Source organism: Crocuta crocuta, unplaced genomic scaffold (assembly GCF_008692635.1).
Source record: "Crocuta crocuta isolate KB4526 unplaced genomic scaffold, BGI_CrCroc_1.0 scaffold241, whole genome shotgun sequence".
NCBI lineage: Eukaryota > Metazoa > Chordata > Mammalia > Carnivora > Hyaenidae > Crocuta > Crocuta crocuta.
The window spans coordinates 3116340-3139071 of NW_027527807.1; the positions used below are offsets into that span (position 1 = coordinate 3116340).

General features: G+C 44.2%; 1 protein-coding gene across 1 annotated transcript in view; it reads right to left on the reverse strand.

Annotated features, from left to right (window-relative positions):
• The window catches only part of ADGRG4 (adhesion G protein-coupled receptor G4), a 105396-nt gene that overhangs the window by 7103 nt on the left and 75561 nt on the right, over positions 1 to 22732 (reverse strand). The window contains 4 exon segments of the mRNA XM_077773981.1: positions 12500 to 12667; positions 13512 to 13613; positions 18470 to 18750; positions 21427 to 21505. Coding sequence (XP_077630107.1) covers positions 12500 to 12667; positions 13512 to 13613; positions 18470 to 18750; positions 21427 to 21505 — 630 coding nt within the window.

A 22732-nucleotide genomic window follows, 5' to 3' on the forward strand; every position in this document is an offset into this window, starting at 1 on the left:
AGACCATGGTCCTTGACTACAAGGGGGGCTCTAAGGAGCCCTACACATTCTTCTGCTTCCCTCCTCAGCGGCCGCTTCCTGTTCTCCATCTTGTCACTTCTCCTCACACTCTCAGCAGGGTCCTATCACCTACTGTGCAGAGAAAATAGTAGCTTTCTGAAGAGAGAGCCCTTGAATTCCTTTTACCAACTCTATCGGTTTGCCTGCACCGACACCCACTCTCTCCTTCCTTCCTGTGGATCCCGTCCCCTCCTTCCTTGCTCCGGTGGCTAAATTACACCCTCTCCCCCTCCGTGTTTCCCTCTCCACACTCCTCCCAGCTACTTCCCATCACCGTGTGAGTGTGTTGGAGTCTTCCTGATTTTAAGGCTATCGTTTTACAATCTCTCCCCCGGAGCCCAGCTGGCTCAGTCAGTACAGCGTGCGACTCTTGATCTCGGGGTTGTAAGGTTGAGCCCCATGTTGGGTGTAGACATTACTTAAAACTAAACGCTTAAAAAATTCTGTAAAAAAAAAAAATCTCTCTCAACCTCAGTGCCTTCCAGTGACCATCGCCCCCACCAGCAACTCCTGCAATTTCTGAATTTATTGAAAGAGGTATGTTTGTCACCATTCACACACAACCTTTTGGATCTCACGAACGCTTGCTTGTCACTAAATCCGGAACACACTTTCCTCTCCTTATTGTACGGCCATTCACACCAGCATTTGTCGCCACGGAGTACCTTGTCCATCATGAACCTCTCCTTATCCTTGGCTTGCGAGACACCTCATAGTCCTGTCTGCTCCTTGGTGTTCTTTATTCCTGGGTCTCTATGCTCCCCTTATTCTCCATACCATCCCTTTATAATCTCATTCATTCCTATAGTGGCTTTGGTTGCAACCCATATCCCCAACTCTCAATCTCCATCCCTAATCGCTCTCCTCAGCCCCAGACCTACACATCACCTCCCTTCTAGGCGTCAGCCCCTGAGTGTCCCATGGGCATCTCAAAATCAAATGTTCAAGACTGAATTTATCATCTTTTTCACCAACCCCCGCGTCGGTCACCTCTGCTATTACCATCTCAGTGAGTTAATGGCATCATCAGCATTTGAGTTCCCAAGCCAGGGAAACTCATAGTGTTGTGTATATTTTGATCACTAGGAAAATTTTAAGTTACAAAAGATACAAATGTTTGTTATAAAAATTAAACAATATGTAAGTATATAAAATAAAAAAGTCCCTACCAATCATTCTCACAAGAGGTGGGCCACTGTTAATGAGGGGGTGTGTATCCTTACAGACTTCTTATGCTGCATCTATATGGACAGGCAAACAAACAGAGTTTTGTTTTTACACACTTTGTCATATTATATGTACTGTTTGGCAACTTTCTCGTTAGCATAAAACATTGTGGATATCTTTACATGTTTAAGCATATTGATATAACTTATTCCTTTTATTAGCTGTATATTATCCCAAATTATGGGCTGCATAATTATGCCTTATGCATTCATTATGGCCGTGTTTATTGAACTCTTATGATATTGCCGGACTTCATTCCCAAAGAATTTTCACTCTTCCAAAGTTGCAGTAAATAACTTTGACCATGGACAAAATAGATAAAGGGGATTTAAGAGGTACAAACTTCCCGTTATAAAATAAATAAGTCACGGAGACAGGAGCAGAGGGAATACAGTCAACAATATTGTAATAGCATCGTGTAGGGACAGATGGTGACAGCACCTATCATGGTGAACACTGAATAATATATAGAATTGTTGAATCATTATGTTGCACACCTGAAACTCACAGTTATGTTGCCTGGTGATCACAGTCCATTAAAAAAATTAAAAGGTGAACATATTAAAAAAACCAGAAAACCAGCTTTGTCCATAAAGCTTTGTATCCCTGCCCTGGGTGGAATGTTGGAAATGGGTAAGTATATGTACATATACGCTTGACAGATACGGCTCTCAAAAAAATTGTATGGCATACACAAGGTAAATGCATAAAGTGCACTATTTTACAGGTGCAACTGGATGCACTCTTATATGCGTGTATGCCTGTGTGACCACCATGTAGATCAAGATACACATCATTTCTAGAAGTTTCCCTCTTGCTCCTTCCCAGCACGTACCCCTCCCCCAGAGATCACCACTATTCTGACTTCTGTAATCACCAGTTATTTTTGCCTTTACAAATAAAATCATGCAGTGTGTACTCTTTTGAGTCTGGCTTCTGTGACTCAACATATTGTTTATATTTATCCATGTTGTGCGTGGCCAGAGTTCATTCTTTCATTACCGTTGAGTAGAATTGCACTAAAGGAGCAGTTCACCATTTGTCTGCTCTCCTGTTGGTGAGCCAGTTCCGTTGCTTCCACTTTCTTGGCTGTAATGAGTCAAGTGGCTCCGACCATTTGCGTATAAGTCTTTTTGCAATTGTGTGTCTGCATTTTTCGAGGAGTGGAATCACCGGGTCATGAAGTATGTTTAATTTGTACTACTAGGTATATACACAAAGGAATAAAAAATACTGATTTGAAAGAACACATGAACACTGATGTTTTTAGTAGCATAATCTGCAATAGCCAAATTATGGAATGAGCNTATCACACACTGAGTTGTGCTTGCACATTTCGTTTTCTCTCTCCCCAGACAGCCACAGGGACTGTGCCTGTCTTATTCACACCCCAGTCATAGTGGATGCTCAAAAAATATTTGTGGAATTAGAATCATAATCAACTGGCTACTGTTTATTATGCCTAAAGGGCTCTGTCACGCAATTTGTCCACATAGGTTACTGCGGACAAACTGTTAAGGGGGTGGGTGTCGTATTACCCCAAGAGTGGTCCCAGTTCTCTAGGGGTAGAACTGTGGCTTCATCATTGTCATATCTTCCACGGCATTGAATTGGGCACAGAGGAAGCGCCCTATAACACCTGTTATGCTGTACTTGGTTAGATAACAGATTCAAAGAATGGCAGACCTTCCTCAAAACTTTACTTGCTGTCATTTCTGGATCAGGTCGAAAGGAGGCAGATACTAGGAAATATTCCCCCAACCTCAGGCGCACAGCCTGGTTTCCGGGAGTTTTTCCCACATGTAAAAGGCTATNGTTAAAAAATTAAAAAAAAAAGAAAGCTATGGCATAGCCATACAGTGGCATACAACGCAGCCTTTAAAAAAAGGAAGCTCTTTATGTCCCGATATGTTGTTAAATGTAAAACAACAAAAACAACAACAAAATAGTCAAGGCGCGGAAGAGCACGTCTATTACTCTTACCATTTGCAGTTAATAAGAGGCGGGGAGAGAAACTGGGAAGAATATTTTCTGGATGGAAGACAGCTAGAGTCTAATCCAGCTAGCCGTCAGTCTTCACAACCTGATTTCTTAGGTCCACGAAAGCCCCACATGATGTGGGCTGGGGAAGTCTGACCCACTACAAAGTACTCCCCTATGTCTCTACCCCTGACAGGGCCAGTGCCTGAAGGTGTGAGGGAGCCCGGCACACTAGGTCTTCGTTCTTCCCCTGTAACTGCCTCTAAAGTTTTCCATTCCTCTGGCAATTTGTGGGCTGAGGATTTTTTTTTTTAATCTTTCTTGCATGAACCAGGCCTTCATCAAAATTCACTGCAACTCAGATTCATTTCCATTTCTAGTCCCACTGCTGCCCACAGCCAACTGAGCATGATGGATAAGCTGGCTAACATTTTGAAGGGAAAAACTATCATCTATCTATCTATCCATCCATCTATTTATCTATCTATCCATCCACCCATCCACCCATCCATCCAACCATCTATCTATCGTGTCCCAATAAAAGTGCCTCCACCCTGTTAATGTAACATCCTTCAGTCCTGCCTCCCCCGCCCCATGTAAGCGCTATGGGGTGTAAGCACAAATCCTCAACCTTGTTTCTATGACGAATACTAGGTTAACACAAGTAAATCTTGGAAACTTGGGAATTTGCCAGTCCCAACTTTTTGTTTAATTTACATAATCATTTGCATAGGACTGCATATGTTAAGGAAACATCTGTACTTTTCTTATATATTTAGATGAGATAAATTTTTTCAATATTTGAAGTTACCACTTACTAATTTCTTTTGGGTCTTTTTTTTTTTTAATACACACACCAGAGTCCTCCAATGCAGGGCCTGAATGCCATATGCCTCCCCCATTTTTACAAATCTCAATTTGTGAATATCATGCCAATAGCATGGGAAGCTGGAGAATGTAAGCAGCATTACTTCTCATTTTCTTCTCAGAAAGCCAAGCTCTCCTTAATCGGAGCTGAAGGGTCCTAGAAGTTGGGATGAAAATATATTTTCAGGGGTGCCTGGGTGGCTCAGTCAGTTGAGTGTTCGACTTTGGTTCAGGTCATGGTCTCATGGTTCATGAGTCTGAGCCAAATGTTCAAGCCCCAGATTCGATCACCACTGCCACTGCAGAGCTGTCAGCACAGAGCCCACTTTGGATTCTCTCTCCCCCTCTCTTTCTATCCCTTCCCTGATCATGCTCTCTCTCTTTGTCTTTCAAAAGTAAATAAAGATTTACGAAAAAAAGAAAATAGGAGCACCTGAGTGGCTCAGTCGGTTAAGCGACCGACTTCCCCTCAGGTCATGATCTCATGGTTCATGAGTTGGGGCCCCATGTCTGGCTCTGTGCTGACAGCCAGCTCAGAGCCTGGAGCCTGCTTCGGATTCTGTGTCTCCCTCTCTCTCTGCTCCTTCCCCCTCTCATGCTCTGTCTCTCTCCCTCAAAAATAAATGAACATTAAAAACATTTTCAAAGAAGATATATTTTCAGATATTTGGGGGAAATTTTAAATTTTTATTTATTTATTTTTGTAGAGGAGGGAGGGGCAGAAAGAGAGGGAGAGAGAATCTCAAGCAGGCTCCACGTTCAGCACAGAGCTTGATTCAGGGCCCCAAACAGGACCCTACAAGGGGCCCAATCTCACGTTCATGAGATCATGACCTGCGCTGAAATCGAGAGCCAGACACTTAACAGACTGAGTCACCCAGGCACCCCTGGAGGAACTTTTAGAAAGCTGTATGGTGAAATATCTTAATGAAAGAATGTGAGCAGTTGTGAAGGCTTCTGGAGCGATGTGGCAACACCACAAACACTTAAGCTCGTTTTCATATATTGATTTTCCTTGGAGTAAAGTCAACCTGTGTAGCCAAGATCTCAAAATCACCATTTATAATAGCACTCTTGTCCATCATTCTGGGATGCTTACTTTGAACTCCTCAGCTCTCTCAACATGTCTGGATATACCCTAGCCTTTAAAAAACGAGTGAATATATGAATAAGACATGGGGGTGACCTCCCCTTCCAAGCATCGTTGTACCCTCACTGAAGAGGTAGGTTACCGAACTAGCCATTCATTCAACCAAAATACATTCAGTCCTATATTGTGTGTAGTGGGCAAATGTGGGATTTTCCCCTCATCTACTTGTCCATTCTTTTTTTTGGTTAATGTTTATTTATTTATTTATTTATTTTGAGAGAGAGAGACAGCACGAGTTGGGGGAGGGTCAGAGAGAGAGAGAGAGAAAGAGAGAATCCCAAGCAGGCTCCACACTGTCAGTACAGTGCCCCATGTGGGGCTTGATCCCATAAAGCATGAGATCACAACCTGAGCTGAAATCAAGAGTCAGATGCTTAACTGACTGAACCAGCCAGGTGCCCCCTACTTGTCCATTCTCAATAGCACTCTCATTTCTTTTCGCAGAATGACTTCGTCTTTCCTCAGTATCCTACTGAGTGTTCAGTAGTATATTCAGTATGTTTAAGCTTATTCCTGGTGGAACGGTAAATCCAAGCTTCTGTGCCACCACTATCAAAACCAAAAGGCTCCTTGAAGGTTTCTTCTGCTACATCCCTTATCTGACTGCTTAGTACAGCACAAAACTGAGGCTAGGCTGATCAGAAGCAGTGTCATGAGACTCTGCATCTTAAGCTAGTAACATGAAGATAGAAGAAATTACTCTATTTTTCCAAGGATTGATGCCCTTTCAAGACATTTCCTGGCTAGGAAGTTACTCTTATGGCTCCTGATTTGTAGATCTCTTTTTTCTAGCCCCATTCTTTAACCTTCCCTTAAATTATTTGAGTTCCCAAAACTCTTTTAACCAATTCCCTCTTCCTTGCGTAACCAGAACTGACGATATTGTCAATTTAAAGACGTTTGGTTTCCATTGCTGGCCACCAAAGAACCTTGACTGAAACCTTGTGTCAGGCATTGATTGTACAACAATCAACAAGACCGATGAAGATTCTGCCCTCGTGAAGCTTACGTATTAGTGGGTAACATAGGTTTACTTAGTGCTAAGAAACCTGAGATAAGGAAGTCAGTCATTGCTTTCATATACTCTGTATTTTAGACCATTCATTCACTCATGCGCATGATGAATATTTATGGAGGGTTCATGAGGTACCAGACATTATAAGAATGAATTTAATCCTTTTCATTTGTTTGGTCTAATCAACAGAAGTATATAACTAGGTCTTTCCTCCATTGCACCAAACTCATCATGTCCCCTAAATGCTTGAGGGTCAAGACCAGAAAGACATCAATTAACCTTAGGCCTGAGGTGTGAAAGATACAAGACTTCCCTCCTCTTACCCTTTCAACTATCAACCTTCCCATATTTCTGGGTTCTGGGGAGGTGGACCGTCACAGATGGTCACCATCACCTTTGGGACTTCTGACAAAACAAGGAAAGATTAAGGTACTAGACAAGAGCATCCTCAAACTTGACCCAGATAAAGTACTACTGAGTGTTCAGTAGTATATTCAGTATGTTTAAGCTTGCCCACAGGATATCTAGGGCACAGCAGAGAATGAGAAGCCAGAGCCCATGCTCCCTGAGGACCTTGTAAAATTTTTGACCAGTCCATCATAAGGAACATTTGCCCGTGGTATTGAGAAATGAAATCCTGCCTTACCCAAGCTGCCCCACTCTAAACCTAGAATACCCCACCTTCAGCTTGACCAATGATTGTGCTGCTTCCTGCCTGTGAAGCGCTACTCTTTCGCCATATCCTTGCTGCTTAAATCATTGGCTCTTCCAGTGTGCATATCTGGTCTCGTCAGGTGGGGACAGTAAGCTGTTGGAGGCGGTGACCTATGGATGACACTTCTGACTCTCTCTCTCCATGTCAGAGCTCAGTGGGGTGGATTGTTGACTGAAAGCACACAGGCTCTAGGACCTCTTTTCCATAACCACATGGGCCCGCCTTCACACAAGTGTCAGCCACTTTGTGGGCCCAGAAAGAGCGAACCAAAGATGCCTGAGAGATGTTTAATCAGTGTTTTCCCAATAATTTCAAACTTTCATCTAATTTGAAGAAAACCCATATTTTTACTAATTTGGAGGAGGAGCCATGACAGGACTCATGAACTTTTCTATAAAATAATGTTTCCTTTGCTTGACAGCATGTCAGGTCATTAGAGATGGGCTATACATTCATCACTCCAGCAGCTGTAGAACAATCATGGGCATTTTCACAGCCAAAATGAGCCCCCAAGTCAGAGCATTTGCAGAAGGCATGCATTTTGTAGATTTGCTAATTATATCCAAGTCTTGTCCCTAAATTTGTTTTTGAATGAAGGTGACGATGTTGTCAATTCAAAGATATTTTCCAACATTCAAGACATTTTGCTCATTATGTGTTAGTCCTTTTGCATGCACATGCATGCACGCATGCACACTCACACTTGCCTTCCCTTACAAACAGTACACATAAAGACCTATAGAGAACGATGGTGGTGGGGTTGTCTCAAGAACAAAATTTCATTGGTAAGGGCACTGACTCTGAGGCAGGTATGCAGGGGCCTAAGGGCAGACCTGCAAAGGGGGCAAAGGGGAGTCTGGGAACTTTATACCAGTGACTGGCACCGGTGTTCCAGTCTACTTAGTAGTCAGTATTAACTCTTGTTTCCAGGATCCAATGTGGTGCCTTTAATGACACAAATATGGTGGGTGGGCCATGAGGGGGTGAGAGGCAAGTGGGTACTAGAAAGTTTGTAGACTTCATCTCATTTAAGTCTCACTGGAACTCTATAGTGAATGTACTATTACTGTTATTTCCCTGGGTCTCAACTCCTGGAAGTAGCAAAGCTGGGATTTGAACCCAGCTCTGCTGTCTTCACAGCCCGCTACACCATACATATTCCCAAGGATGATGAAGGACTTGATTTATACTATTGAAAGCCAGGAGTCATCTTTCTTTCTCATTGGAAAGGTCCAATTGTCCTTATTTATGTATTCATTCATTTATTGCCTAAAGAGTGATATATTCTCTCCGTACAATATTCAAAAGATATCAAGAGGGATAGGGTGAAAAGTACGTCTTCCTTCTTCCCAAATACCCAGCTCCCCTTCCTGAAGGCAACCACTGATATCAGTTGCTGTGTAACATTCCAAAATGTTCACCTCTTTACTTTCTACCCAAGGTCAAATATGAGCAGCCTGCATGGCTGGGAAGCCTCAGTAGCAATATCTGGGTTGGGATTCAAAAAGCCACACATCGGGCTTAGCCACAGAGCAAAAAGCAGGCAGAATTCATCCTCAGTTCTCACTCTGTTGCCTTTGGGTGACTCTTTTCACCTCGATCCCTGTACTTTCTGACTCACCCTGACTTGTCCTTTCCTCACTAGAGAGAACCACCAGCTTCAAAGAGCTCCTGCCCTGTTACATTCCTCAGAACCCTACTCACTACCCCCACCCCCAGGGCTGTCTTGGCTGAGAAATTCACCCCCACTAAGGAGTCCATGGGCACCTGTGGGTTGATGGGGCACCCTTTTCACAAAACATGTTTCTACTTCAACAAGAGGATTCAATCAAAGAGTGACTTGAATAATGGGGATTTCAGATACTTTGTCATGACAGGCCAACAAGATATTATTTTTGCTGAAGGGTATGACTTTCTGACTCTTCCTACTTCCCCTGTGGGTGTCAAGCCAACTGGATATCAGAAAACTTTGGCCACCCGAAACCCTTTCATTCCCAGTGCAGTAAGGACCCTGATCATGATTTTTATTTCTTTCAGGATGGGACACTTAGAGTTTTTGAAACAAAATCTCCAGTGCTGTAGACATGTCTCCCCTTATATATTGTAAACACAGGCTCAAATCTTATCTAGCAAAAGAAACAGCTGTAACAATGAATAGGAGAATTATTCTGACTTTAATAGCCACTAAATGCTATTTTCATTCTGCTCTTTCCAAAATAATATTTAGAGTACAAAACTGCAGCAGATGGCTTCACAAACTCAACTTTTTCCCTAATCTGGGGTAGAGGGAGGTGGGTATCTCTGCTGGGAATTATTGAAGAAATCCTCGTGAGTGGAATTCATTTGGACGTCCATAGGTAATATTCTTTTCATGTAATTAGACACAACTTCACAGCCCAAGGGAGAGAAACGCTATGGATCTTCCTCAAAGTCACCTGCATTGAAGAAACAAAGAACATTTTCAGCTGCGGCCTTGGGGACTTTGCCCATAGTAGAAGCATGAGACTTTTTTGTACTGAACAAAGGAGTAAATAGAGGAATTAGAAAGCAATTAAAGGTAATGATGCTTTCCTTGGATAGTTCATACACATCCAGGGTAAGATCATTCATCCTGACAGTACTGTTTAGGCAGTTACAAGTGCATATGTTCTTCCTGCATTGTGAGTAACAGCCTGTTATGGTAACCTTAACTTGGGGGAGGAGATTCATGCACACACCTGGAAGGCCTTCAGGAGGAGACAAAATAAAATGGTAACACACAAAGCTACGTCCCCTGATATTCTTGCTCGGAAGGTGTAGCAGTTTCTCAAACCAGAGAGCGCTGTGGGACACAAGGTACAATATCATTCAGTGCTACTGGAAATGAAGCTGCTGGCTCTGACTGCTGGCCACGTCCATCCTGCAGACTTAGAACATGTGGCCCAAGAGGCTACACTATCTGCCCCACCAGAGAGAGGAGGTACTATCGCAATTCCAGACCCCTTGGCTGTATGGATCTATTGCTTGGTACAACATTAAAATCCTGGACATGGTATTGAAAACCACCCCCAAATCCTGGACATGGTGGGATAGTAAAGACGTGTACATCTAAGCCATATATTTGCTAATGAATCAGTAGCCCCCAGGGACAGCAGGAGAGCCGATACTCATGAACTCTTTTATAAAAAAGATATTTCCTAATCAGCCTCAACTATTACCTACTAAGCAGCTTCCACAATTCCTGCCTTTATATGCTATGGCTCCCCAGTGCCTCCACATGCGCTCCAGAATGTAGTTGCAGATTAGCTTGCCAGAGTGATGGACCTTTGGGAGCATGGAAAGCGTGTTTTCATATGTACCAACTTTCCCATACAGAGATGGAGACTGAGACTGTACACTAACTGGTCAACCAGTCTAAACTGGAAAACAGTGTTGCCCCATACAGTCCTGAAGCTGGTAGGCACTCTGAGATGATCCATCCTCACCTCCTCATGTGTAAGGTAGAGAGGCTATAGGTCTGTGTAGAGGAGTGATGGGCCTGAGGTCACAAGTTAGTGACAGAGCTGGGCCTTGAACCAAAGCCTTCTGGCTCCAAGTTTGGTGTTTTTATTTTTTTAAATATCTTATTTGTTTATTTTTTAAGTGATTTCTACACCCAACGTGGGGCTCGAACTCATGATCCCAAGATGAAGATTCACACGTTCTTCCAACTGAGCCAGCCAGGCACCCATTGGTGACTTTTTTTTTTAATGTTTTATGGTTTTTTTATTTATTTTTGAGAGACAGCGCAAGCAGGGGAGGGTCAGAGAGACAGGGAGACAGAGAATCCAAAGACAGGCTCCAGTCTCTGAGCTAGCTGTCAGCACAGAGCCCAACGCGGGGCTTGAACCCACAAACTGCGAAATCATGACCTGAGCTAAAGCCAGACACTTAACCGACTGACCCACCCAGGCACCTCCTGTTGGTGCCTTTATTTCTTCTTTTACCCACCATGCTGACTCCAGATTGGCTTCAGCCTCTGGAAATACAACTGCTATATGGAGCCAACATGATGAAAAATGCCAGTGGATCAGACGGTTCTACAACCAGCACTGAGAAGGGGGGAGAATGATTACAGCCAGGCCTTCAAAGGTGTTCTGTGTCTGTGAGCTGGAATCTACTTTGGTCCTTAAGGAAGGCAAGCAAAGGTACCTACGTTCTTCCCCCTTTGTCTTTCTTTTCACTTTGGGTCTTCAGATCAATCCTTTCTCTACATTTCCCCTCCCAAAACCCATCTCCACCTCAAAAACTGTCTGTATCTAGAAATTTAGCTTCCTGTGGAAGAAGCTGAGCATCTAAGAATGTCGTGCAGCTCAGTGGGCATTCTTGGTGGCGTGCAATGTGCACTAGCCAGAGAGCCGAGAGACCTGAGTTCTGGCCCTAGCTCTGCTGCTGATGGTGAGCGAGTGTCCATAAGGCATTTTTCTTCCCCTGCTTAAGGTTTCTCATCTGGAAAATGAGGGCATCACACTAGATAATGTCTAAGTTTCCTTCTGGCTTAACAGTCTCTGACAATTATTATTACCTTAATCCAAGTTAGTTAACATATGGTGTAATAATGATTTTGGGAATAGAGTGTAGCGATTCATCACTGACTTATAACATCCAGTATTCATCCCAACAAGTGACCTCCTCAATGCCCCTTAGCCCATCCCCCCACCCAACACCCCTCCAGCAACCTCCAATTTGTTCTCTCTATTCAAGAAGTCTCTTATGGTTTGTCTCTCACTCTGTTTTTATCTTATTTTTGCTTCCCTTCCCTTATGTTCATCTGTTTTGTTTCTCAAATTCCACATGAGTGAAATCATATAGTTGTCTTTCTCTGACTAAATTATTTCACTTAACATAATACACTCTAGTTCTATCCACGTTGTTGCAAACGGCAAGATTTCATTCTTTTTGATTGCTGAGTAATACTCCACATCTTCTTTATCTATTCATCAGCTGATGGACATTTGGGCTCCTTCCATACTTTGGCTATTCTGACAATCATTTTGAATTACACATGGATTCATTTTGAACTTCTGTCTCTTCCCTCCCATCTTACTCTAATAATCCACCACATTTGCACCTACTAAGTTCACTAGGTAGTTCTTTTTTAATTTATTTTTTATCAGAGAGAGAGAGAGCATGAACAGAGAGGGAGGGGCAGAAAGAGAGAGAGGGAGAAAGAGAATCTTAAGCAGGTTCCACCTTCAGTGCGGAGTCCCATGCAGGGCTCAATCCCATGACCCTGGGATCACAACCTGGGCTGAATTCAAGAGTCAGATGCCCAACCAACTGAGCCATCCAGGTATCCGTCGCTAGGTGCTTCTATATGCACTTCTTCAGCCAGGAATAAGCCCAGGTGTATACATGCACGTGTGCCTTTAGTTTTGAGGAAGAAGTATTTCCCAAGACCATGTATGTGGTCATTAATTCAACATTTCTGGAATACAACTGTAGACAACATGCCCATTTCTCTCACCATTTGGGAAGCTTATTTCTGAAGGAGTGCACTGTGCAGAGCCTAAAGATTTGAAAGTAGAACTGGTTGCTGTTGAGTTGAAGGATGGTGTCAACACTTTGTGCTGGAAGGTTTTCTTCAGTCTCTCCTGTTTGTGCCCAACATTTAGCCCACACCTGCTGTCCCCATCTGAAATGAAACCAGCAAAGTTAAAAACATAAAACTCATCAAAGTCTACACTTAATATGGGTGAACTTCATGATGTGTAGATTGTACCTCAATAATCCTGTTAACAATATAAAGTTCAAAGCACTGAGCGTCTGTTCTAGGTATCTCAAGGGGTTAGCTTTTCTATGACGTTGTGAGAACTAAGTTTATACTTTAATGTGTGGTACAGGCAGTGCTATCTCACTTACTAAGGATGCCTGCTTTCCCTAGAGCCCGGTACAGGGACTAGCGGGTTACTGACATGCCCAGTGTAAAAAGGGAGATCTCTGTGCTACCTATAGAATCTTCAAGTTCAAGCACTTGCCTTCCCTAAAAGAAACAGACTGGGCTTTGCATTGAGACTGAGACAAGCTGCCTGAATCAGATGGAAGAGCCTTTTGATACATAGAAAATTAGTTTTCCTGGACTGGAGATATTTTTAGAGGCAACATGAGGGTCCACTACATCTCTCGCTGTACAGGATGGGCCATTGCTCCCCCCAGCCTGGCTTCTCCTGCCTCCACTATCACTCCTTGCTTCCCACATCCGCTCAACCCACTGTTGGCTATGGGCCAGAAAGCCCCTGTGATCCGGGGCCTGGAACACAGTAGAGCACTCCATCAACTTGGAGTTAAAATATGGTCCAAGTCACATTCTTCACTTGACTTCATTCATCTCAGCACAAAAGTACAAATCATATTCATGACATGAAAACAGCCTCCATGTTAATGCTAATGCTCTCTATACTCAAGTCAGGTGGCACGTTCGTCAGGTCAGTTGTATAAAACCTACAAAATTCAAAACCTTACCCAAACTGGCATCTTACCGGAAGAGTTGTCCAGTCGTGACCACCCACAGCAGAGGTGTATCTGCCACTGGTCCCGCACACTCTCCTTCATCACGCAGTAAAACACGAAAATGAGGAATCCTAAGTCAAAAGAAGAAGGTCACTCTTTTTCAGTTTCTTTCACTGGCTGTCACCAACACCCAGACCCAGGTCTACTCTTGTTACCATAGATATTCCTCCTAAGGAACCCCAGGGCCATTATGGCTTTCTGAGCTCATCATCTTTCTAGCTTCCCTTTCAAAGGCAGTGACGGTAAGAAGAAGGTCTCTAACGAGACTTCATATCAACCACAGTTTTCCCCCTGGGCTGCTGTCTATCTTAGAGCTTTAGACATCGGCTCTGCGATGGTAGCCCGCCTCCAACACGGCTGTCAGTGATCCCTATATCCAAGCATTTGTTTCCTTGTGTAGCCTCTTCCCACACTGTATCAGTAGAATATGGCAGAAGTGATGGATGGCATGTCACTTCCACGAATAGGTTATAAAATACCTTGTGGCTTCTTTCAATCTCTGATTACTCCTCCAAAGGAATCCCAGTGTTATATCTTAAGGAAAGCCCGTGGTCCTGTGGAGAGGCCCACAGGGTGAGGAATTGAGGCTTCCAGTCCACAGCCATGTGAGTGAGGCTTCCTGGAAGCGAATTCTCCAGAGCCAATCAAATCTCTACATTACTATAGCCTTGACTGAGAGCCTTGATTGCAACGTCATGAGTCCTTGAGCCAGAACCACCCAGCCAAGCTGCTCCTGAACTCCTGACACTCAGAAACTGGGTGAGATAATAAGCGCCGTTGTTTTAGGCTGCTAAAATTTGGGAGTAATTTGTTATGCGGCAATAAATAACTAATACGCGTGCTCTTTGGCACAATTACACCACGTGGAAACCATAAATTTGGTGCCCTCATTTTTCACTGCCAGCCCTGATTTTGTCATTGAGCGTGGGATAGAGAGAAGCTGATGGTTTCCCACCAGCAGTGCTGGCAATTTCTCACCCCCATCCTCTAAAATATCTCCTTGGGAGAAAAAAAGTAAGACTTGGGATTATCCTGCTGGAAATGCTCTGGAGGCCCAGTTGGAGTTCCTAAAGTTTGGAGGTGGAATTGGCAGAAGTGACTCCCATCGGCAGCCTGATGTTTACTCGTGGCCTAGGCTAAGTGTCTTTTTATCCACAAAGCCTTTCCAGCTATCTCAAACTGGCGCTCTTCCTTTCTGTTTCTGAGCTCCCATAACACCCTGTTTCTTGTACAGTTTGCTACATGCAGCCACATTCCCCACATACTGTCCATCTCTCCACCCAGCTGTGAAGTCTCTTCATCTTCACATTGCATCTCCCTTCACCTCCAAGTACTTTGTGTGGCCGCCCAGCAAATGTTTGTTGACTTGGACTCCAGGGCGCCTGATACACAAACTCTCACGGTTGTCTGCAACCTTCGTAATATCTCCTTGGGCCTCAAAATCTTTCTTTTGTCCCAAGTGCAGTTTGCAACCCTTCATTCTCTATACAAGGTTTGGCTTGCCCCCTCTCTGGCCAGTTGTGCCAAAGTAAATGATTAGTAATGGATCGAAGCTCTCTTAACTAGTTGTAAGTTGAGTGTGAGTCAATGGGAAATGCCCCCACAGCTCACTTCAGCTACAGCATTCGTGGAAGTCAAGAATCTTGGCCAAGGTGGGTAAGAGTCTTTTGCCATCTTGCCCTAGTTTGGCCAATTCTCCTACCAGCACCACGGTCAGCTTGGGAGGCTTTGTCTTGAGATAATGATGACAAATGGAAGTACTCAAGAATAGAGAAGTCTTGGAGTGGGAACACAGGGTGGAGAGAGATGGTAGCTATAGTTACAGATCTGAAGGGGCTGTTGTGAAAAGGACAAATTTGGCCTGTTCCGTGTGGTGGCTGGGCTAGAACCAGGAGCAATGGGAGGAGCCACAGAGCAATGCAAGGTCACACATGGTGGCTAGTGTTTACTGAGTGATGACTGTATCATAGACATTATGCTATTTGTCTCATTTTTACAGATGAGAGACTTCAGAGTCCAAGAAGTCTAGTGGATTGGACCCAGTCCCAGGGCTAATATTAAGGTGGCAGTGTCAAGACCAAATGCAGGCAGTCTGGCTGAAGAGCCCAAGGTCTTAACAACCGCCCTGTGCACACTGCCCTCAAGAAAGGGTCACCCAGATGTGATGCGGAGCCAATTAGAAGCTACAATGGTAGTCATATTATAATATATCAGTGCATCAAATCAACACACTGTACACCTTCAATTTACACAACTTTAAATGTCAACTATATTTCCATTAAAAGAAGAGAGAGAAAAGTTGAACGCTCTGCTTTATGGAACGGTGAGCTCTCCGTCTCTGGAAAGTTTCAGGGAGAGGCACGTGACTTCCTGTCACTCAAGGGGAAGTGGGATGGGGACGATCTCGGGTCCCCAGCCCCAGCCCCGAGACTCTCCGATTCCAGGTGGGAGGCAGCAATCTGGCGGCTAAACGGAATGACATGTCTCACTCACTCCCCCGAGGGCTTTATCTCCATGTAACCAAACAACTGTGGTGATGAATCGAGTAGTGTTTGCTCCTTCTGAGCAGCAACTGCGTGGAAGGCAGCGCAGCAAGCTGGGGAGAGCAAACCCCAGTCTTGGGGCATGTGGCACTCCTCTAGCTTCAGCACCAACGAGGGGCAGTGGTGACAGTAAGCACCTATTACCGTTCTGATTTCCTGCACGGAGCTTAGTGTGTTCTCAGGCTTAAAGGTTATCATGTGAATGCCAATGAGCTGCCCACTAGCTCTCCCTCACTGCCTGACAGCCTTCCCTTTTCTTTCCAATAACAGATTGATCTGCTTACTCACTAGGACACAGGCATGAGGGAAGATGTCAGGTTTTTGTCACCTGCAGTTTTATTTGTGCATCCCTCCTTCAGAAATCGCTCGTCAGGCACATCATTTTTTCACACCGGACCACAGGGCAACTCCCTCCAGCCAGAACTGCAAACTTGCCATCTGTCTTTTAAGTGGTGAAGTCGTTCGCTTGGTTCACTTCATTCTTGGTCTGAGTGTATGTGTGTATGCGTGCACGTGTGCGTGTGTGTGTGTGTGTGTGTATGTGTAACTTGAGTTTGAAACTCAGAGCTCTGCAACTCCCCCCCCTGCAAGATGGCACCTTCTATCTTTTGAGGCAGGACTAGGAACTGGAAACGCTTGGTGCTTGACCAACATGAAGCGTATCTGACAGACGGAGACAGCTTGGCTCTGTTGATGCCAGATCTGTGGGACTTCGGACTTAGTCCTCAGGAGATCCCTGGTTGGATTCTGCTTCTAAGCCACGGAGGCTTCCCTGCTTAGCTACTACTTTCTCTTTCTACCGTAGGAACAGAACACTTGCTGTTTTGAAAACATCCCTCCTTCCTTTTTAAGCTCTAAACCGTGTTGCTTTCTCGTTCTTTTCTCAGCTTCCCCGTTAACCGCTCTTGCCATAGGGTGAGTGTGTTTCTCCTCAGGATTCGTGGGTGGGGCTGTTGCTGAGGGAGAAACCTGCCCAGGCACCTGGTGCCCAAACCACTTCCGTACACATTCTACACCAAGGTATTTTGTGTCTTTTTACAGTTCGATCAGAACCTGCTTGGAAGAATCCGGTGGGACAGAACGTTTCAGCTGATACACTTCATGGCTCTAAAATGAAATGGTTTCTTGAATTGTGAGACATGAGGTCAAAAATTGTGCCTTATTCTAGATTGCTCCCCCATCTCCCAGCAGCACCTCGCAAATGGCTGGCATAGAGTCAGGACATACCAATGCATATTTCCCAAGATTCCTCAGGGGTTAAGAACCATGCGACAAAGTGTTCAGAGGTTATTTAAATGCTAGGTTAACATGAATTTTAAAGTTTTTTTCCCCCAGCAGAATGTCTCAGAGGTTTTTACCATGATAATATAGATCATCCCAGTTTAAGAATGGGAGAATACAGTTTGCTGCATTTCCCAAATTTCTTTGGCCATGGAACTCTTCCCTTGCTGGAGAAGCCTATGCACCACAAATGAACTGGAGTTGGGCAAAGGGGTTTATTAAATGGATACATCGTTAGGAGCAGTAGATGAGACCCTAACTCAACGCACTGCCCGAGTTCACTCACAGCTGCCCCGGTAGCTCAAATGAACTGGACCAAACTTGAGGACAAGACGAAGGTGGAGCAGAGTTTGAGACTCCCAGGAAATCAATGTGCGTGCCTCTTCCCCCTCAAGATTTTCCATAGGCCAAGTCAGGTTAAAATGAACATCGATAATTACTCAGGGGTAGATTGGCCAGATCCCTAGTTTGGCCTACCATTCAATCACTTCATTATCATTTGCTCCATTCACCAGAAAGTTGGAATGAAACGAAAGAGCTGTAGAGACGTGAGCTTAGGATCATCTAATTCAACCAGTCGTGGTGACTAGAATCTTGGCCTCTTGCTTTGGCCTACTGCTGTTTGCACTTGACCTTCATTCCTTCGTGACTCTCCAATTTCCTAGCCTGGCTCCTTCCCACAATATTAGGATCTCTGATGTAGCCAGAGCCTAGGGGGTCAAAAGTTGAATGTTTCTATTGTCTAGTAATTGGTATGTTCAACTGGATCGCACATTTCAGAATGTCCATGCAAGTACGGGTCTGTACACTTAAGAACACAATGTACTGATGCAATGAAGACTGTAGAAAGTATAACCAGTCAGTTTTCGATATAAACACTGCCAACTAGCTCAGGTTGAATTAGCTCTCTGGGCTTTTCTCTATATCCCCAAGTGAGAGGGAGCTCATCCAATGAAGTCCTAACATCTAGCTAATGTTTCCAATGGCTGCCTGTCTATTCTTTTCCTCCTTTCAGTCCCCAAAAGGTGAGATTATTTTCCAAACCGGCAAAGCTTTGATGGGGGTCTGGCTAGCCACAGAAAGGACAAAGAAGCATAAGTTACCTTGCAACGTGTTAAAAATGGCAAAAAGATATAAGAAAAAGATCCTCACAGGTCCCCAGGCAAAAAAGGCAAACCCCCAGGTGAGGCCAAGTAAGAATGTCAGGCTCATCGCGCCTTTGAGGTCACGGAAGATCATTCTCCGCCGGGTCCTCTGGCTTTGAGGGTTCATGGAGTTCAGTTGAGCGAGAACAGTGCAGAACATGCAGAGATTCATTAGAAATATGAGGCAAAAGTACGCCACAACCGAGGCGTAAAAGATAGAATCATCCTTAATCCAACAACTGTAAGAGACAAAGAAGAGAAGGCCGTTGTCAGGTAGGGAAACACAAACCTGTGTTTTTCAGTGAGACTCTGAGGATCACCTCATCGGTTTTATTTCACCTGAGGGCGTCTGCGCCCAGGGACAGGAACCGGTGGGACAGGAGCTCACTCACACTCACTGGGGGCACAGTGGACCGAGAATCCCAATCTCCCGAGCCCCAGCCCGAGGTCATTTCCAGAGCCGGACACCTTAGAGGATCTGCAGGAACTTCTCAGTCCAAATCCCCAGGAGGCTATTCTGTTCCTCAACAGCAGAAAAAGAAATTCCATATTTTCCTCCAAAGTGGCTTCCCCACCCCACCCCACTCCCGTCTCCACCTTACACCTGAGCTTTTATTTGCAGGATGAATTCTGCTTTGCATGATAAATATCACAGTAAAAGGACACGAGCAATGACTGGCTTTTGGGAATGCTATATCAAACAGTGACGAGACCATCAGTGTTAATGAAAATGCAACGAAAGAACAGCAGCTCCGGTTGTATTGCGCTCAGATGTGATGTGTATGTTAAAGCTCTCTCCGCGGTCTCAGGTTTGGTCGACAAAAGGGTACACTGGCCACTGGATTGATTAATGAATGGCCCTACTGTCTCTATCAAAGAAGAAATATGTGACGATTCGCATGAGCAGATACTTCGGCTAATAACATTTCCAATTACTAGAGGCAGTGCCTCCGGTGTTTGAACACGGACGAGCTTTAACTAATCTAACTGTGTGTCAACCTAGCCACGATCTCTTTTCCAGAACCAGGAGAATCCTTTGTGATTGCATCGTTCGTGTTGGTGTGGGTATTTTCACATATGTGAGTTTGCGTGTGCATGTTGGGAGGGAGGGAGGACAAAGACATTTGGTTTCCCCAATGGAGTCTGATACTTAGGGTTTCCCGACCATCATCTTCAGCCATAGATGAGGCTATAGAAGACATTTGAAAAGGGTCAGCGCTACATGTTTGGATATAGACTCGTCGCTAAGACATGTTGTGAAGTGCCCAACAGTGTACATCTGCCATAACAGAGTGTGGAAGAGAACATCTATACAGATCTGATTGCCGATAATAAGAGTTGCATCAAGCGAGAGAGACTGTGTGGCTGGGGGTTGGGAGCAGGGCTTACTTTTCATCCTCTATCCTTTTGTACGTTTGAATTTTGTAACATGTGCATGTATTACTTCTTCAAAATATAATTATAAAAAAGCTCTCAGAGCACTCTCCTTCTTACTAACCAATTCACATATGAAAGAGCTCTTTTCAGGAGTGGAGTTGGTTTTGTTCTGGTTTTGCTTTTGCTTTTGATCTTTGAAGAAGAATCTCTATTAGATCGGCACTGGGGACCCTTTAAGCCACAGAATAGGCACGGAGGAAGGACACAGGGGGAGACGAGAGGGAAGGGGGGAGAAAAGAGAGAGAAAGAAAGGGTAACAAGGAATTATAATTAGAAAGAATCTGCTGAAGACAATATAATCCTGACCCTCTGGGAACTGTCATCTCAATAGGAAAGGTGGAGGAGTCTGGGGGGCGTCCAGACCTCCCTCATTTGATTCCAGTCCAGCGGGAGATGAAATCTGTAGTAAAAACAAAAACAAAACCAAACCAAAACAAAACAAAACCAACTTGAGAGGCAACACTAAAGAGAATGGATCTGGGCAAGTCAAAAACAATTAGGAGGTGGCCTGGGTGGTTGAGTCAATTGAGCGTCTGACTTTGGCTCAGGTCATGACATCATGGTTCGTGAGTTCGAGCCGTGCATTGGGCTCTCTGCTGTCAGTGCAGAGCTTGCTTTGGACCCTCTGTCTGCCTCTCTCTCTCTCTGCCCCTTCTCTACTTGCGCGCTCTCTCTCTCTCTCTCTCAGAAATAAACAAACATTAAGGAAATGACCAGAAGCATGAAATGACATCGTGCCGTCTAAAGAACCACAAGGTAACTAGCTATGTGCCTATAAAAGAAGGTTCTGGTAAATGGCTACCTTCCTGGGGCTATGGATGAGAGCATCAAATAGATTGGGCTGATACGTTAAGAAGAAAACAAAAGATGATGAACATAGCATGATGTATAAACTCATCAAATCACTTAGCTGTACACCTGAAACTAATGTAATGTGTGTCTATTGAACTCAAATAAAAAAATAAATGCTTTTCTTAAAAAGAAGAAAAGAAAAACAACAGGACAACAAAGCTGAGCCAATTTTCAAAGGAAAGCAGTGGAGTATTTTTCAGGGGAGACCCTTGTGGACAGGTAGAAAATTTCCTTACGGTGGCTATTAGAACTCCTTCCAAATTCTGTGAGCTTTCTAAGCATAATTGCTACCGGTTCCGTAGCCCTTACTATGGAACAGGCCCCATGCTGAGCACTTCATATACATGATGTCATCTTGATTTGCATGCTACCTTGACAGCAAACATTGTCCCCATTTTCCAGTGGAGGAAATGGAAGGAAGAGGTAAAGTAAGTTGCCCAAGGTCATACAGAGATCAGGCACCTCACCATTATGTGAGTGCGCCCATGACTGCATCAAGGCCAAAAAAAAAAAGGCTGAGGCTGAGTCCTCCTTCCCCCACTGAAGCCAGCATCAAGACTGAGCCGCAGGTCAGAACACCTTCCCGCGTACCCCGATGGATGAGAGCATCATCACCTGGTACTTACAATGGAGTCGTTGAGCTTAGAGGTCCATACAGATCTTTTTTTACGCTGAGTGTGATTGCCACCATGATCCCTGGGATTCCTGGAGCGGGGAAGCAAGCCAAAGGCATCCCATTAGGAAGTGAGGAGAGGTCCTGACCATTGACTGTGGGCTCTAATACACCAAGACATTGTTTAAATGAGCCACAGATGTGCGAGCATCAAAATACCATTGTTTGCAAAATGTTTGTGAATTCTTCCAAGCGAAACATTTCTAGGAGCTCTCCAATCTGCTAAACTAAACAGCATGCCAAAGGCTCCAATACAACACCCACTGGTTATTAAAAATAGCTCAAGTGCCAAAAAATCAACTTGGCAATGGAAGAATCTAGTTTGGAATGCAGGTTCATCACAAGCTTTTCTTCCCAGATGATGTGGGCTGCCAATTTTTTCTCCTTTCCCATAGAGCCCCTTAGTTCCCGGGAACTTTTTGTCTAGGTCACCTTGGAGGAAGGGCACAAGCAATCAGCTGCAGCCTTCGGTGCTTTCTGACAGGTTTCCACACTTGCTACTAGTTTGACATTTTGACTAGATTGGCCAGCTAAAGATCAGTCAAGTCAGCCAGACTATAATAAAGCAATCAGTTCAGTCGAAGTGGGCAAACGTAATGTGAGTGACACAGGATTTAAAAATCCAATTTCGTGTACATTTGCAAAATTTAAATGAGCTCTTTATTTCTAACAATCTATTTCTCCTAAACTAAGAGCATTACACCTGCACACGTTTTAGGGGTTTTGTAAGATACTTTGCAAGCTTGTTCTAAACCCCAGAGTGCTAAGTAAGTAGCTTAAAAAACCCTCCATTGAACGATTCTACGAGCAACAGGACAGTCCCTTTTGTTTGTTTGTTTATTATGTCTTCCTTTTTTTGTTCTTTATTTAATTTAGCTTTTTAACTTTACACCCACGTTAGTCAGCATATAGTGCAACAATGATTTCAGGAGTAGATTCCTTAATGCCCCTCACCCAGTTAGCCCATCCCCCCTCCCACACCCCCTCCAGCAGCCCTCTGTCTATTCTCCATATTAAAGAGTCTCATGTTTTTGCCTCGCTGCTTTTATATTATTTTTGCTTCCCTTCCCTTATGTTCATCTGTTTTGTGTCTTAAAGTCTTCATATGAGTGACGTCATACCATATTTGTCTTTCTCTGACTGACTTCGCTTAGCATGATACCCTCTAGTTCCATCCACATAGTTGCAAATGCCAAGATTTCATTCTTTTTGAGTCCTGAGTAATACTCCACTATGTATATATACCACACCTTCTTTAT